General features: G+C 34.2%; 1 protein-coding gene across 1 annotated transcript in view; it reads left to right on the top strand.

Annotated features, from left to right (window-relative positions):
• The window catches only part of SEMA3E (semaphorin 3E), a 279,658-nt gene that overhangs the window by 149,052 nt on the left and 113,036 nt on the right, over window positions 1-17,570 (top strand). Inside the window, exon 2 of the mRNA XM_012466175.3 lies at window positions 11,410-11,570. Within this exon, the coding sequence (XP_012321598.2) occupies window positions 11,410-11,570 (161 nt within the window). The remainder of the gene's footprint in view (window positions 1-11,409; window positions 11,571-17,570) is intronic.

The following is a 17,570-nucleotide window of genomic DNA, read 5'->3' as shown; positions in this document are numbered from 1 at the left end:
TTTTTGCTGGAGAAAAGTACACAGTTTCAACAAAATCATTAAAACTTATATATGTTTTTACAAGTTATATTACACCAGTCATTAAAATGACCAAATGAAGAGGTAGATAATAGACCAGCCTGGCAATAATACCCTATTTCTACTAAAAATACAAAAATTAGCTGGGTATGGTGGCACACGCCTGTAATCCCAGCTACTTGGGAGGCTGAGGCACAAAAATTGCTTGAACCCAGGAGGTGGAGGTTGTAGTAAGCCAAGATCCTGCCACTGCACTACAGCCTGGGTGACAGAGAAAGATGCTGTATCAAAAAGAAAAAAATAAAATAAAAAGAAGTAGATGATAGACTTATTCAACTTCTTAGCATGACTTAAATTCAGTTAAAAATACAGATTGTAGTGAATACATTAGTTCTATAACAGGATATTTTTTAGTTCAGATACAACGGAAATGTATTTATGATTTAAATATTACGTAATTATAATAATTACAATTATGTATGCATTAGCCAACTTTGTTCATAAATCAGAAGGCATCTGGCAAAATATATTTTCTTTTCTGGTGGTACAGATTGAGCGAATGAAATAAAAAATTATTAAATATGTATTTTAATGTGAATTAATGATGAAGTAACCAGATATCATCCATTTATTTTAGACCTCATCCTAAGAAAGAATGTGATGTAAATTTTTAAAATAATGGTATCTTATTAAGTTTTAAATATTGTATAAGAGCTAATTCTCTGTAAAATGGCATAATCCAGAAAAGCTTTTAAAATATTGCTGTAAAATGAATCCTTTCTAAACATGCTTAACATTAAAAAATAAGTAAATAAATAAAATCAAAGCTTTGTTATCACAGACAATTTCATAGAATACATGAAAGTATTTTGAAAGGAAGAGGCCAGGCGTGGTGGCTGTATTACACACTGTATTATAATGGCTGCCCTGTAATTCCAGAACTTTGGGAGGCCAAGGCAAGTGGATCACTTGAGGTCAGGAGTTTGAGACCAGCCTGACCAACATGGTGAACTGTATCACTACCAAATACAAAAAATCAGCCAAATGTGGTGGCGGGTGCCTGTAATCTTATAGCTACTTGGGAGGCTGAGGCAGAAGAATCACTTGAACCTGGGAGGCAGAGGTTGTAGTGAGCTGAGATTGGCCATTGCATTCTAGCCTGGGCAAAAAGAATGAAACTCCATCTCAAAAAAAAAAAAAAAAAAAAAAAAGGAAGGTAGATGTTTAGATGATGACCAAACCTATAAAATACTGACTATTGTATTACTGAAAGCGTTTTATAGGACTTCTAGAAATCTGTTTTCTTTCTCTCCTTTCCTTTAAGTTAAGTTTTAAGTGGCTAATGTTGCAAAAAATGTTACAGTAGTTCATATATATTCTTGGCTTCCTTAACTTCTGCTTTGGCTGAATATCCATATCATCTTATTATAAAATATTTGTTAGTCAGAATTCTGGAATTCTCACAAACAAGTGCTCTATTTTGGGTAAAACCACACATTTCTTATTCCCACATAATTCTCCAGCTGAAGAGGAGTGCCTAGGACTTTGTTGATGTCCAATCAGCCTCTGAAAGAATGAGAATGTCCCTTGCCCACTTCTGATGAATAACATTGTGTGTGTGTGTGCACGCATGTGTGCACGTGTGCATATGTGCAATTAAAATTATAAGCATTTTATATAAGCTGTTAATTGTTAAATTGGTTAATTACTCCAGATGATCAAGAATTAACTTTATGAAAGAGTAGATTGAATAAGATCAAATAAGGGAATTAACTCTATTTATTTAAATATAACACCTTTTTCTTCTTTTTTTAAAATTATACTTTAAGTTCTGGGATACATGTGCAGATCTTGCAGGACTGTTATATAATTATACACATGCCATGGTGGTTTGCTGCCTGCATCCCCCTGTCACCTACATTAGGTATTTCTCCTGTTATCCCTCCCCAACCTCCCCACCCCCTGCTATCCCTCCCCTAGTCTCCCACCCCCCAACAGACCCCAGTGTGTGATGTTCCCCTCCGGATGTCCATGTGTTCTCATTGTTCAACACCCACTTATGAGTAAGAACATGTGGAAATATAACACCTTTAAGATATGTTTCTAACATAAGTGATACACATTTCTACATTTAAGGGTCCAATTTCCTTCATCTTTATGTTATGAAGCCATGACCTTCATAACATAAAACTTAACAGTTTGAAAATCTCTTAAATTTAAATGTGAACAAGCAATTTTAATCCAATAGAAAAATAGACATGAATGTAATGAGAACAATCACAAAAAGTAGAGATAAAGTACCCTAAGATATGTGAAAAGATTCTGAACTTCGCCTATAATAAGAGAAATTCAAATTGTATTTTCTTAATCAAATTAGCAAAACACTCTAAACTTCCATTATGCATGGTTTATAATGTTATAGGGAGACAGGCACTCTTGCATATAGTGAGGGGATTTTAAACTGATATAATTCCTACAGAGGCAAAGTTGGCAGTATTTATTAAAATTGCAAATGCTTTTGACCCAGTAATTCTACTTTAAAATTTATCTTACCAATATATTTGCACATGTGTGAATGGACATATATTCACATACATATATTGTAGTGCTGTATTCGTAGTAAAAATTTAAAAGAATTCAAATGCCTGCCTTAGGTGATCCATACAACAAAATGTTATATGTAATTATAACCTCTCTAAGTTTTGATACAGAAATATCTTAAATATTTTAAGTGATGAAAAACAAGGTAAAGAAAAAGATTTATATTATGATTCCCTTTGACTAAAAAGTTGGGAATTAATAAAGATTTATAAATCTAATTTTTTGTATAGGCATAAAAAACTTGAAGGAGTGCCCAAAATTTTAGACAGGATAAATCCATTGAGGGCAAAGGTGTGAGAACTGACAAGAGGAAAGTCCAGATGGGAGAAAGTTTATATTTATCACTATAAACCTTTATATTCTTTTGGGTTTTGAACCATAAAATGTATTATCTTATAAAGGGCCAGAAACAGTGGATCACGCCTGTAATCCCAGCACTTTGGGAGGCCAGAGCGAGCAGATCATTTGAGGTCAGGTGTTCAAAACCAGCCTGGCCAATATGGTGAGACCCCTGTCTCTACTAAAAATACAAAAATTAGCTGGGCATGGTGGCACTCACCTTTAACCTCAGCTACTCAGGAGGCCGAAGCAGGAGAATCGCTTGAACCCAGAAGTGGAGACTGCAGTGAGCCAAGATCATGCCACTGCACTCCAGCCTGGGCGACAGAGTAAGACTCCATCTCAAAAAAAAAAAAAAAAAAAAAAAAAAAGTAAATGTGCCAGATTTTATCAAGTACATAAGTTTGAAAAAATCTTATCTGTAAAATTAATTTTCAGAAATAAAATGATGGATACTAACATCTGATTTGTATTATGTTTATAGAATTATATTAATCTTCAGTATTCCTCTGAAACTCCAGATGTAGTTCCTAACACAGTGGATGTTCAATATACAGTTTATGCTTTAGCAACTTGGAGGTTGGGGATGCTAACCTCCAGTGCAGTCTAAAGCTAGAGTATAACTTTTGAATCCCCCAAAACTTTACTAATAGCCTACTGTTGACCAGAAGCCTTACTGATAACATAAACAGTTGAGTAACAAATATTTTTATGTTATATATATTATATACTGTATTGTTACAATAAAGTAAGCTAAAGAAAAGGTTATTCAGAAAGCCATAAGAAAAAATATACTTATTAAGTAGAAGTAGCTTATTATGAATGTCTTCATCTTAGTCACGAAATACATTATAATTTCTGTTTTTACTTTTGTATATATTAAATAATTTACATATAAGAACATAAGAATCTGAAAATTAAAATTACATTATTTTGTTTTCTTTAACTAAAGAAATAAAAGGCTATTTAATGTCTAGACTATTCCTATGTATATTTGAACTCCTGCTTTCTTAAAGTGGTTTATGACTGAGCAACTTGGAGTATGTTGGACACTGCCTATTGTATACCTTTCACTCGTGAAAATAATAGAACCTAAAAGTTCAAAGAATGCATGAAAGACAAGCCGCTTGTCCGTTGCTAAAAAGAGCAATTAGCAAATCAATGAGCTAGTCCCTGTTTATACTTTTTAAAAAGTTAATTGCTTATTTCTTTACCAATCTGTTTCAACATTATAAGCCACTAGTGATCATCAGTCAAATCTGTCAAAATCCTCAAAGCATGTTGTGAGAAACCTTTTCTTTTTGAACCATTACAAAGTTAAAGAAAATTTCTAATGGCTATTTCCATATTTCATTTTCATTAACAATGCTTACTGTCTGAAATTCAATTTTTTGTTGTTGTTGAATTAACCTTAGGACAATATTGAATAAGGTAATTAACTCAGAAAACCATGACAAGTTTAGTTAAAGCCTTGAGTCTCAGAAGTTTTTACTTGGCAGGTGACAGTGGAACAAGAAATGTGCATTCAAGAAGGAAACACCTCTCCCCTGGAAATCGATTTTCATTTGAGAGCTGAAAAATGTGTGCTCTCCCCTCCCCCATCTTACACAAGGAAGTATAGCATTTAAATATATTTTGACAAAGTGTAGAGAAATGTCTGTAATATAGTGACATCAGTGAGTTTTAAAACTGTTTCTCTTGCAGGTTAAAAGGAAAGGCCACGAGAGGAAATGACTAAATCCTCAGAGTATATCTTCATTGACAGCTGATAATTAGCATGCAGCTTAGCAATAATAATTAGTTCCCTCTTTAGAAAATTTCCGGATGAACTCTGAGTTGGTGCCTTTCAGTTTCATATTATTTCTTTGTCCATTCCCTCTCCAAGCAATTCATGTTATTTTTAGAGTAGGAAGAACTCAAGATGAGCTTGCTTCTTTTTACTGAGTCAGCACTACTCATTATTTGCACTGTGTTTTCTGGAGATTACCTGAGATTAGAGTTTCTTCTGTCCCTATCTTCCTGTGTATTTTCTGTTTCTTTCATCCAGGCAGCTTGAAGCAGTGTGAGGGGATAAAGAAGTCAGCCATTGCTTAGTAATTATGCCAAGTCCATGGACCATGATTTGGAGTTCAGATGATTAATAGAACTTAAAGGAGTGAGTCTAAAAGTAAGAAAGGAAAAATTCTTAAGGAGGGAAGAAAGCCTTGCTTGCCCTTTATTGCCTTTAGCATATGCAAAACATTTCCCATACATTTTGAAACTCCATGGCAAATTAGGTAAAACTACTTTAATTTTCTTAAAAGTAAGATATGTAAAACTAAAAATGTCATGAATCAGTAAGTCAAAGCAACAAAATTTCTGTAATTATTTGAGACAGTTTATAAAATACACAATAAAGGTGATTAAAATTAAATTGATATTAACCTGAATTTTTCTATTTATGTTGTTGCTATTAAATTATTTTGAATTATATTGATACAACCTATTACATATTTTGAGAAAACCTTCCATTCCATCTTATTATTTATGTCAGGCTCTGCACAAATGCATTCATTTCTGACACATTATAATCCCTTAACAGACTAGACTTTTCATTGCTACAGTATTTTTAAAATAATAGATTTAGAAAACTCATGTGCATTATAACAAAGCTCTCTAGTCAACTTCTGTTTTTCAAATTTTGTCACCAACACTGACCAAATAACCTTAGCTCTGTACTGAATCTCTAAAAAATTCTCTTTTTGCATGCAGAAAATGGGGATAATAGTATTTCTGAGGAGGTGTCATGATGATTACATGACATAAAAATGTCTAGACCTTAGATAGTACATGCCATGCAACTGCTCAATAAATATTTATTAACTGTTATTATCACCTTGAGAGTTAGGGAAGGGAGGAACAGTACCCAGATAAGGAGGAAATTTGTTTGCATAAAAAAGGAGATATCTCCTATGTCTTCCCCCAACTTATATAATTTCATTTTTAATAAAGTAATACATGTTCATAGGAGAAAATTTGTGTAATATAGAAATTTTACATAGGTCTGTAGAAGAGCCTGAATCTCATTTTCACTAGTTATTGTAATTTTTAAAAATACCACTTAAAATGATATTTTCATATTCATTCCTTTGGATATTTAATGAAGTTTAATTCTTTTTATGTGAATTCACTTTTTGTGTCCTCTTTGATGATGTGCTATTAACAGAACAGAATTGATGTTTTTTCTTCTTTCAACTAGTTTTTTTTAACATATTAAAAGAACATATTAAAATAATTTCTTTTCATATGTGCTACATGTATGTGTTTTTTCTTCCAGATTTCCCCTAATAATTATGTTTCTGCTTTTTTAAACTTTGGAATTCCATAATTTATCAAACTTTACTCCTTTTATGTCATTAATTCTTTATGTTTATAATGCTTTTTTTTGCAAATAAAGCATACTTCAATTTCTATGAATTTCATATTGATAAGATAGATGAAGTTCTCCTTATCCTTAAATGGATTGGAAATAGAAGCACTCTTCTCTATGCAGATATGAAATTTATTCTTCAGTTGTGAGAGTGACTTTGACAAGCCAGTTATTATTGGAAAAAATGACTTAAGATCAATTAATGAAAACCCAAATTTTCATATTTGACAGATACTCTCCAAAATGCAATGTAATTATGTAATTGTAAGCATCTATATGTGTTTGAACATCTAAACATGATTATATAACCTTGAAAAGCTACCAACAGCAGACCAACTTATTTAGTCTAGCAGAAATACAGATTTCAAGAAATTTATGGTACTATAAATTTGTTCATGAGTAAAGACAGACTGGGTAAGTTTGCTATGGAATTGAAACATGCTTCATGATGACTGCTTTGACCCCATACACATTAATTATAGAAACCACACTTTTTACCATGTGGCTTCCACATTTTAACCACAGATGGATAATTGTTCACAACACATCCAATCTAGAGGAAGCCAGCAACCTATGAATTGTGAACACTGGTTGACACAATTACATGATTTTCCCTGAGAATTTGAATTGCGAAGTGCAGGAACTATTGTCACACCATGGTGATGTGGGAGCTGGAAGGTTATATATAGCTGGGAGCTAACAAATATTTGTCCATGAACAAACTAATAAATAAGCCCTTTAGAATCAATATAGTGAAGCAGTGGCATTAAGAGAAGCAAGAAGCAAAGACGCAGTATCTCCTGAGAGATAAATTACCTTGGCTTCTGTTTGTTTTCCGATTACCAGGACGCCAGGATTTCTGTCCTTGCATTTACATTACCTTAATTTAATCTATGTTTGTTGTAATTATTAATATCACAAATAACATGGCTAATCAAGGCCATAAAGTGACTCGTGGTGCAGTGAATTTTGATGTTAGTTTAGTTGTCTTTTATTAAGGGACATAACTATAAGCACAGGTATGGAACTTGACACCTTAATTCTTAGTGATGTTGAATGTCCATTGTAGTATTTTTCAGCATACCTATTAAGACCTTAGAAGAAATTTCTCTTAGTTCTTAATACTAGATAATGCTCCTAAGCAACTGATACAGTCCTTTTTTTTCTTGTATACAATGACTTCTTCTACTTTGGATTTTGGGAAGCCGGAGTTCAAATTCGGGATTCATTTTCATAATGTATCAGATATTAGAGGATGACTTCCAGTTAAATTTATTATAACCCACTCTGTTTTTCTCTTACCTTCACTCCCCTAGAAATATATTTGTTTATTTGATTGGTTATATTTGTATAAGTCATCTCAGATCCTTTTTGGAAAGAGGCAAATTAAATAATCAATTACATAAAAGTCGAAAAATTGAGTTAATATTGAATAAATAATAGTAAATATGTAATAAACATTCACATTCTTTTCAAAAATAGTTTTATTATAGAATGGCTCTGTGTACTTTATTGCAGATATGTGTCTAAAGCACAAACATTTACCTATAATGGATACTTCTGACCTTTCTTGACTTAAAGTATGTTACAAAATTGTAACCAGTTAGGAAAAGCATTCTAAGTCTTAAAGAAAATTAAGGATCAAGATACGATTTATGCCTGTGAAATTGGACAAGAAAAATATAAACTGTGGGATTCATAAACTTTAGTTTGTGCTATAATTTTAAAATAATATCTAGCTACTGGAAAGTCTTAATGTCTTAGGAATTAAATTGCTGTCATTGTTTTTTGTATGGTATTGGTTAGGGTAGAGAGTAGCTGAAGCATTCAATGCATTTTTCTTTTCTTAGTTAAGAAATGTTTAATGAAAACTACAGCCTGTTTATTAGCTCTTATGAGTTTATGAAATGGCCTTAGAAATTATTCTAAGAAGTATCTTCATAAATAAAATGGCATTTCTTAATTTATTACATGTGATATGTAATGATATTCAGTTTTATGTATCCAAACATATTTTGGCAACAATTTCCTCTGAGGCAATATGGATGAATCAGAAGTCATCTCCAAAATTCCTTATTACATTTTTTTTTCACTGACCCTATAATCATTTAGCATCAGAAAAAGTTGTAAATGAATTTTCTAGCTACTTCCCTTTAGGCAAGCTTAAACATGGGACATGTGATAGTTATATTTGCTCATTCACCACTCCCTCCCTTTGATAAGCTTCCAAAAATATAAAAAAACAAAAATATAAGCTCAGCACTGTACTTTAAAAGACTCCATAAAACATCTAAATGTCGATTTGCTTCTTTCTTTTTTTGCACTGTTTTATCAGCTCTGTTTTAGAAATGCAATTTAGTCAAAGCATTAAGAATTTTAAAAGGTGGAAGGGTGATTAACAGGTGAATAATCCAATCCGAAGAGGTTAAGAGGTTGTTCAAGTTTACCTAGGCAGTTATTGTCAAATCCAAGACTAAAACCTGCCTTCCAGATTCTCCATCTACAAAGACCTCTTGTTATAATATACACATCTGTTATACTTTAATTCTTATGTTTTTAGAGGTAAATTGAGTGATTTTTATTATAATAGTGTATGACCTTAAGATAGTCATTAAATTTCTGGTTTCTCCAGTAAAATAAAATACATTGGTAATTTAAACTGTTACACAGTGGTTATTTACTGTTTTGTAAAGTATATATTTATATATAAATGTAAAGATCATTAAAAATGAAGAGTCACAAAATTTGCATTTATTGAATGCATACTTTGGCTCTTTCCCTTTGCTTTCTCCAAACCACGTACCCACAGAAATATGTACATCTTTGTGATCTCGTAGGATATACTTGGCCATAGAGAGGAAGGATAGGTTCCGAGAGAAGGTAATACATCAGAATAAACTAAGATTGATGATTCAATAATTAGTTTCTATTATTATTTACAAAGAAATAGAAACTACCACCTTTAGACTATTAGAATTGCTATATACTTAGCAAGTAGGGAAATTGGTAAGTTGTAAAAACAAGTAGAAGTTGGTGTCTATCTTGCCATGTGCGTGCGGGGGTAATAAGTTGCTAATCACCTAAATGGGAAGCAGGCAAGGTCATCCGTAGATGGGATCACTCACAGAGTGCCACCTTTACTGGTTGGGTGCCCCTTACTAAAATCACGCATAATTGAATCCTTTCATGACTTTCTCATATTTCCCAACTTAGTCTCCTAAGCTCTACGTCTTAGAGTTTTGGGTAGCTCTGTAGTCTAGGAACCTATTCCAGCTAATGCGCAACCATCCTTTGATCAGGTGTACCCATTCAGATAATTATTTCACTGTGCATTAAAACTGAGAAATTTTAAAAACTATTGGAATAATTGGGAAAACTTTTTCTGAGAGAAGAATCCACTTAGCAGCCCTGATACAAACATAAATGCTTATATGTAAAGACAAAGTGTAATGATTGCAGACAGCTTTGAGCTATATTTTTGCTATGCTAGTAGATCTCAACATGTGCTTAGAGCAGTAGGATTCTACTTTGACAAAATTATTAAATGAAAAAAAAATGTATCCCAGGATTCAAGAACCTCTAATTTCTCAAACTCCTATTTTCTTTTCCTTCCCAAGTAAGTTTTGAGGGTAGGGAAAGAAGGAATAATTGGGGATGGGTTTTCTACCATTGCAATTTTTGCTAATACTCTTGCGTTTGTGCCTATGGCACAAGTTTCAAGCTATGTGTTTTACCTATACACATTTAATTTTAAACTGTCAGAATCTGGCAAACCTCTTATGTGTTATACCTATTATTCCTTTTTTCCCACCCTCAAAACTTATTCTCAGATTATTTATTTAAGTGACTAGACAAAAGACTCAGTATCTCAAAGGTAACTCAATAAGACAAAGTTTTACCTTTATAAAGAATATATTGATTTTAGCAATATTGTTCATTTTAAACTAAAGATTTAAAGTTAACGCTACTTCATAAAGTTTTGGTCATCAACAGTTTGAGGGTAGAGATATAGATAGGGAACATATTATTAATAGAGAGGAAAAGAAACTTCATCTCTTTTTTTCTCAGAAACAGAAGTGTAAGAGTGGGTATCATGCTGTAGATTTTTCCTACTTTATATTATCACTTATTCAGATTTTAGTGTCCTAATCACCAAGAATCTACATTCTCTGTTAGATGCATTAGGCATTGACCTTTGAGAAAAAGTTATCTTCTAACTTGTCAATATTTGCGAGTAGACCCTTCAGGAATTCTTCAGAGTGCAGAGTCTAGGCTTGGGGTTTATATTCTCTCATCACCCAAGGCTCTCATATATCATTTTACCAACCTTAAGTACTAAACTGCCATATGCAATTAAATATGTAATTAAATACCTTCAACAAACAAATGCACGCAGATGAGACGTTTGCCAGATTCTGACTTCTTACAATTAAATGTATATAGGTAAAACATATAGCTCAGAATTTCTGACATAGGCACGAGTGCAAGAATATAAGCAAAAATTGCAGTGATTGAATATATATCCCCACCAGTTTTATCAGTGATCCCTACTGTAACTGTTACATTAATGTCTCATTGTATTAATGACACTGATAGTTTTCAGACTTGGAAAATTTGATTTTAGATGTGACTTTCAAAACCAATTTCAAGTAGAAACATTATTTTTCTGAGGGGTGTTTATCTGAATTTGATAAACACACTCTGGTGGGTTTAATGTAGATTTGGAACCATTATACATCAGAGGAGTTGTAAAATGACTTCTACCTAGTTCTTTATGTTAAAGATTGTGAAGGATGACTTTTTTTTTGTATTTAAAAATGCAGAATATTTTTCTTACATATTAAACTGATGACTTTTTAGATTCATAAATTTATAAAATATTTTAACTTGTACACCTTAAAATTTATTGCCAGTGTATTTATGATAAAATGAATGTTAACAATTTGGTTCCAATAGGATTGAAAATAGAGCTTTGAGAAAAGTGTTATAAAGGTATTTGCATTTTCTCGTGTGTTTAGTGTGCATATCACTTTGTATTTCAGAGCTCTTGAATCTGAACAGAACAGCAATATTTCATAGCCCTTTTGGATTTCTTGATCTCCATACAATGCTGCTGGATGAATATCAAGAGCGGCTCTTCGTGGGAGGCAAGGACCTTGTGTATTCCCTCAGCTTGGAGAGAATCAGTGACGGCTATAAAGAGGTACAGAAATATCAAACTGCATTTCAGTAGAGAAAGCAAAGGGGGAAATTTCAAGAATGTCAAGAATGTTACTTGTCTTTTTAAAATTGTATTGACCACTTTAAAAATTTGAGGGATTACTCTATTTAAATGAAATGTTAGTTAAAACTGAAATCATTTTGAGGAAGTAATGTCTAAATCATGTTATATGAACTTTTCTAGTATGACCCTGATTCCTGGGTTTCCAGACACTCTTGCCTGGTGCATTTGACATTCCTCTGGCATCCCTTGTCACCACACCCACTGTCCTGAAACCTGGGTTTGGAGGATGATAAATCACCACCAGTTCCTCTGGACTTGACTATCCCAAAGCACAAACTTGAAGAAATGTGAATATGTGGCCTCAATGTAACTACCTCATATAGTTCTGTTGGTAATATCACTAATTCAGGTGGATGCTCTTTTAACCTGGTGGAGTAACTTATAAATGTAAAACAAGCAAATACCAACGTCTTTTGGAAAAAGAGAAAAACAATCTGTAATTATAGCCTATAATTCTACAAATAATTGAGCTAAATTTTCTTAGACTCCTATAAATCTTACACAAAACATATATAAATATTTAGAACATAGTATTTTTGGCATAAGTGCATGTATTATGTAATATACTTTCCACATAATTGATTTATTTTAATTTTATGAGCCATGTCCATATTTTCTAAAGTCATTAAAAAAAAAAAAGTTATGACAAAGCATCATTCCTTGGTTTCTACCAGTTCCCTATACCTAGAGGTAATACTTTCAAAACTTTTGTTGTTTCTTCTGGTTCTTCCCTACATATTTCACAATAACATTTGCCTACTGTTCTTTATTGCTATCTTTCATGTTAGACAGTATCTATTAACTTTAAAGAAGATGAGGATTTTAGCATTCTTCTCTTGCAATACCACAGTTAAAATATCCATGTGCCACACTTCATCAGCAACCCTCCCTCTATCTTCCCAAAATAATTATACCACAATGTTTGGCTAAACAGTAGTGTCTTTACCTTATGATTAGGAAGATAGTGTTCACCACTGAGCCACGTGTTGTAGGTTTATACACTTTTCCCTCCCTTTCTTCTGCCCTTATTTCCTTCCCTCTTTCCTTTACTTCTTTCTGCAGTTTTCTTCTCTTGAAATTAAATGTTATCCCATTTTTTCCATTTGATAATATTTTTATGTTAGTTTCACTCATTTTTTGCCAACCTCTCTACAGGAGTGTTTACACTCCTCTCTAAGTAATGAAACATACCCGTTTTCATCGGTTCACATTGTTTGGGTTTTTTAATTGAAGGTATCCTCCATGCTCCACTTGTCCTGCTAGAGCTAGCTTCACCATCACCTGGAGCATCTTCTCAGCCCCTGATTTGTATATAACTTCAGTTTCTCAGGCCCCCCCACCTTCCCATCTATAGTCTACCATGTTGTGGAAGCCTATACTCTCCTAGCTTCTGGAAGAAGGATACAGAGTCCAGTATGGAGTCTTGTATGTTTGCAAATTTTATTATTCCAGCTACACACATTATTGGTAGATGGATATAAAATTCTTGGTTGAAAACCAGTTTGCTTCAGACGTTTGAGGATATCGCTCCATTGTTTCCAAACTTCTAGTATAGCTGCTGAGAAATCCTATTCTAATTTCAAAGTTTTGGATGTTACCCGTCTTTCACCACCCCTGTGTTTAGAATCACCTCTTTAATCTGTGTTTTAAAACCTTCTCATATGTCTCTTAGCATCTCTCCTTTTACACCCATTGCACTGAGACACAATGGACCTTTCTACCACGGACCCCATGGACTTTAGCTCTAGAGAATACTCATTATTTCTGTTATAACTTTTCTTCTCTTCATTCTTCTCTTGACTTTCTTCTAAGTCAAGATTCCTCTTGTCCTCTTGGGACTCCTCTAAGTCAGATTGTTCCCCACTTATTGTTTGGCATTACTGCTTATTATGCACACTTTGAAACACTTCTCCTGATTTCATCCACACCCAACCCTCTTCTCACTCTCTAGGCTTCTATTTTCTGAGAACTTCTGGAGTCTTTTTTTATGAATCAGCTTGCATATTGGCTCCTATCACCTTGCACACAGTTAGATTTCCGCTTTTCCTCGTGTGCAAAGTGCCAACACTTGCCCATATGTTTTAGAGTTTTTAAAATGTTGCTGATATTTCTTTGGCATCTACACTACAGTTTTATTTGGCTTATTTGGATTATGTCTTTTTCTGTCATTTTAGTGGTTACAGGTTAAAGCAGAAGCAAATATTGCCTTTCACCCTATCTTTCCTTTCTTTCTAATGTCTTTATTTTCTCTGTAGTTCTCTTTTGACTTCAAACATATGTACACTAATTGCTCTCTTTCACTCTTTCTCTCTCTCTCTCCATGTATATATAAAATATAAATATAGATGCACACACACGCATGCACACACACACGTGCGCACACACACACACACGACCTCCTGCCAGTCAAATGTAATGGGTTTTACTTTCACTTCTTGGTTGATCTCTTTCCTACTTCAACCCTAACTAGCTCTCCCACTATCTCTTTCTTTTTCTTCTCTCTGTCTCTCTCATATCATCTAACCTGTGAAGTGTCTAACCTAGGAATCACAAATAAGGCTATCATAGATCGATCCCCATATTAAAATTAATATGTGAATATTAGAAGAATCTACAAAAGATCTGTCATTTCAGAAAATTAACAACCTGTGCATTGAGGAAGTAGTTCTTAAATTATCATCCTTGGACCAAAATATTGTATGACTCTCATGGAGTGGTTCCCTGGAAGCTACATTTATTACAAATAGGTGACTCGTGTACACAAAATTTCATAACAATTTTCCTGAACTGTTGTTTCCTATGTGGACCATAAGAACAAGAGAGAGCAGCTTCTCATTGTAATGTGATTTCCTCTTCAGAGCAGGGGAAATTGAATCGCCTACTCATTCTCATGTATTATTTTGGACTAATTATACCTTCAGGACTTTAATACTAGGACGCTGGGCTTTCATGGAGGAAATGACCTGTGAAAACTATATAAGGGTAGGAGACCTGGAGGGTGATGAGGCTTTATGAACTGCATCTTGGGGAACTAAATAGAGTGGTATGCGGCTATTGAGCTTCAGGGTGCCATCTAGCCAGGATGTCAAGGAAAGTAGCTATAAAACCTATTTAATTGAGTGCCCTATACTCCAGGGTAAATCCTTATTTTGTGGAGCTCAAAATGTGTACAACTGGGGGGACTTTTAAGTAATATAATTAACTCAAACTTATAAATTTCAAAATGGCAGAGGCTCCTCTCAGGTCTGCAGTTAAGGGCAGGGGCCAGGAAGGAGTCCGGAGGCTTATGATGCTTCATTAGCGCTGACGTAACTTCAGCCCCATCTACATTTCTTATTTTGTACTTGTTCTTCCTCTTTCTTTAGAATGATCGCCAATAAAATTCTCAATATGCCCTCGGAGGCTGTTTTTAGTAGCAGCAGAGTAGGAGTACAGTCAACTTTGTGACATTCTGCTTAAAAGAGTGAGCTAAGAAAAGGTTCAGTTCTTCAGTGCTCACCAGGCTCCGAAGATGGAATGTGTCCGCTTTGGGGCCCACCTCTCCTGTCTCGTCTGAATTCTACTCTCTCAATTGTTTTCTTGCTGTGATTTTTTTTTTTTTTTAAATCTCTCCTGCTTTGCTTTTGTCTCTGAGCTTCTCAACCTTGGTACTGCTAGCATCTTGGATAATTCATAGTTGGGGATGGGAGTGTTATGTTTATCGTAGGATGTTTAACTGCATTCCTGGCTTGTACCTACAAGATGCCAGTAGCACCCTCCCCACAGTCATGATAATAAGGAAAACTTTCCACACTTAAATTTAGCTTACCTATCTATAAACAAGATTCAGACCCTCCTATTGAAGACACATATACGATGCATGCCTATAGTCCCAGCTACTCTGAAGGCTGAGGCAGAAGGATTACTTGAGCCACATAGTGAGACACTAATTTTTTTATTTTATTTCATTTTTTTGAGACAGAGTTTCGCTCTTGTAGCTCAGGCTGGAGTATAATGTTAAGATCTTGGCTCACCTCAACCCTCGCCTTCTGGGTTCAAGGGATTATCCTTCCTCAACCTCCTGAATAGCTGAAATTACAGGCATGCCCCACCATGCCTGGTTAATTTTGTATTTTTAGTAGGGATGAGTTTTCTCCATGTTGGTCAGGCTGGTCTCGAACTCCCGATCTTAGGTGATCCTCCAGCCTTGGTCTCCCAAAGTGCTGGGATTACAGGTGTAAACCACTGCGCCCGGCTGAGACACTCTCTAAAAAAAAAAGAGAGACAGAGAGAGACACACACACAAACACACAAACACAAACACATACCCTTAACCAAGGATCTACCTGGTGATTGCCACGTCTTTCCTTCAAACACCTTGAAAATGTAGCCAAAGCCTTTAATTTTTTCACTTTCTCACTTTCTATTTATTTCTTTGTTTTAATATCTTTTAAAACATAATATTTCATAGAGAAAAGGATATACATAACATAAATATATTAGAAAGTATAATAAAATAAATACTTGTGAACCCAGCACCCAACTTCTGAATGAGAATATCACCAATCCCATTGCAGGGGCAGCTACCTTCGTCTTCTCTCTGTTTCCTTCCATATGCATCCTGCTGCCCAGGAGCAATTACTACCCTTTCTTGTTTTCATTTTAAAAAATGATTTTATTATATATTTTCCTATACAGTATATATTCCCTATACATGTTTCCCTACACAGTATATTAGTGTCGCTGCTTTTGAGCTATATAAAAATCATGTACAATAATGTGTTGCATTCTTCCAGGATTGCCCTTTGTTTTATTTTCTTTTATTAATATTATTTCTTATATTTAATTATGTTACCTATACTCATTCCTTATTAGCTGAGAAGCAGAATAGTGAATTGGGAGCACAACCCAGATTTTGGTGTCTAAATCCTGGCTATGCATGTATAATATTGGGCAAGTTCCTAAATCACTTTGTGCCCCTATTTCTTTTCCTTTTTTTGAGACAGAGTCTTGCTCTCTTGTCAGGCTGGAGTGCAGTGGCATGCTCTCAGTTCACTGCAACTTTCACCTCCCGGGTTTAAGCAATTCTGCTGCCTCAGCCTCTCGAGTAGCTGGGATTACAGGCACACACCACCACACACAGCGAGTTTTCTTTGTATTTTTAGTAGAGATGGTTTCACCATGTTGGCCAGGATGGTCTCCATCTCCTGACCTCATGATCCACCTGCCTTGGCCTCTCAAAGTGCTGGGATTACAGGCTAAGCCACTGCACCTGCCTGCCTCTATTTCTTTATTTGTAAAGGATAAATATTCTTTCTCTCTTAAAAATGAATTAATTTATGTAAAGTACCAAAAGCAGTGCTTGGCACACAGCAGTATGTAGAAGCTCTTATTATTTACTATGTATTCTGTGTAATAGGCTCCATCATATGAATATAGCACAATTTATTTATCCATTCCATGTCAAAGGACATTTGGGTGGTTTCCAGTTTTTCATTTTATCAATGTTGCTACGATCATTCTAGTAAACTTCTTCTGATATATGCATGTGGGATAGCATCCAGGGTGTATATATTCAGGAGTAGAGTTGCCAGTGGTAGAATATGTTAATGTCAAGATAATGCCAAATAGCTTTCCAATGTGGTTATACAAAGTTCCACTTCTTCCATCAGTGCATGAATTCCCAATGAACTTAGACTCTTTTACACATATTCTGCTCTTCAGCTAGATTCCCACATTCCTCAACACTCTTCCCTTGATTCATTTATGTATCTCTGCACCAATACCTTGCTATCTTAGCAGCTATACTATTTTTAATTATTTTAGCTTTGTTTGATCATAAGTTTAATAACCCTAGAATTATTTCAGAACACATTGAGTATAAAAATTAGAAAATACAGTGGTAAAATAAAATATTATAATATAATGCCAGATATAATA

Source organism: Aotus nancymaae, unplaced genomic scaffold, assembly GCF_030222135.1.
Source record: "Aotus nancymaae isolate 86718 unplaced genomic scaffold, 86718_ANA_hifiasm-v0.15.2.pri h1tg000002l, whole genome shotgun sequence".
NCBI classification, from domain to species: Eukaryota; Metazoa; Chordata; class Mammalia; order Primates; family Aotidae; genus Aotus; species Aotus nancymaae.
The sequence above is the reverse complement of the archived record's forward strand: the minus strand, read 5'-3'. Positions and strand labels throughout refer to the sequence as shown.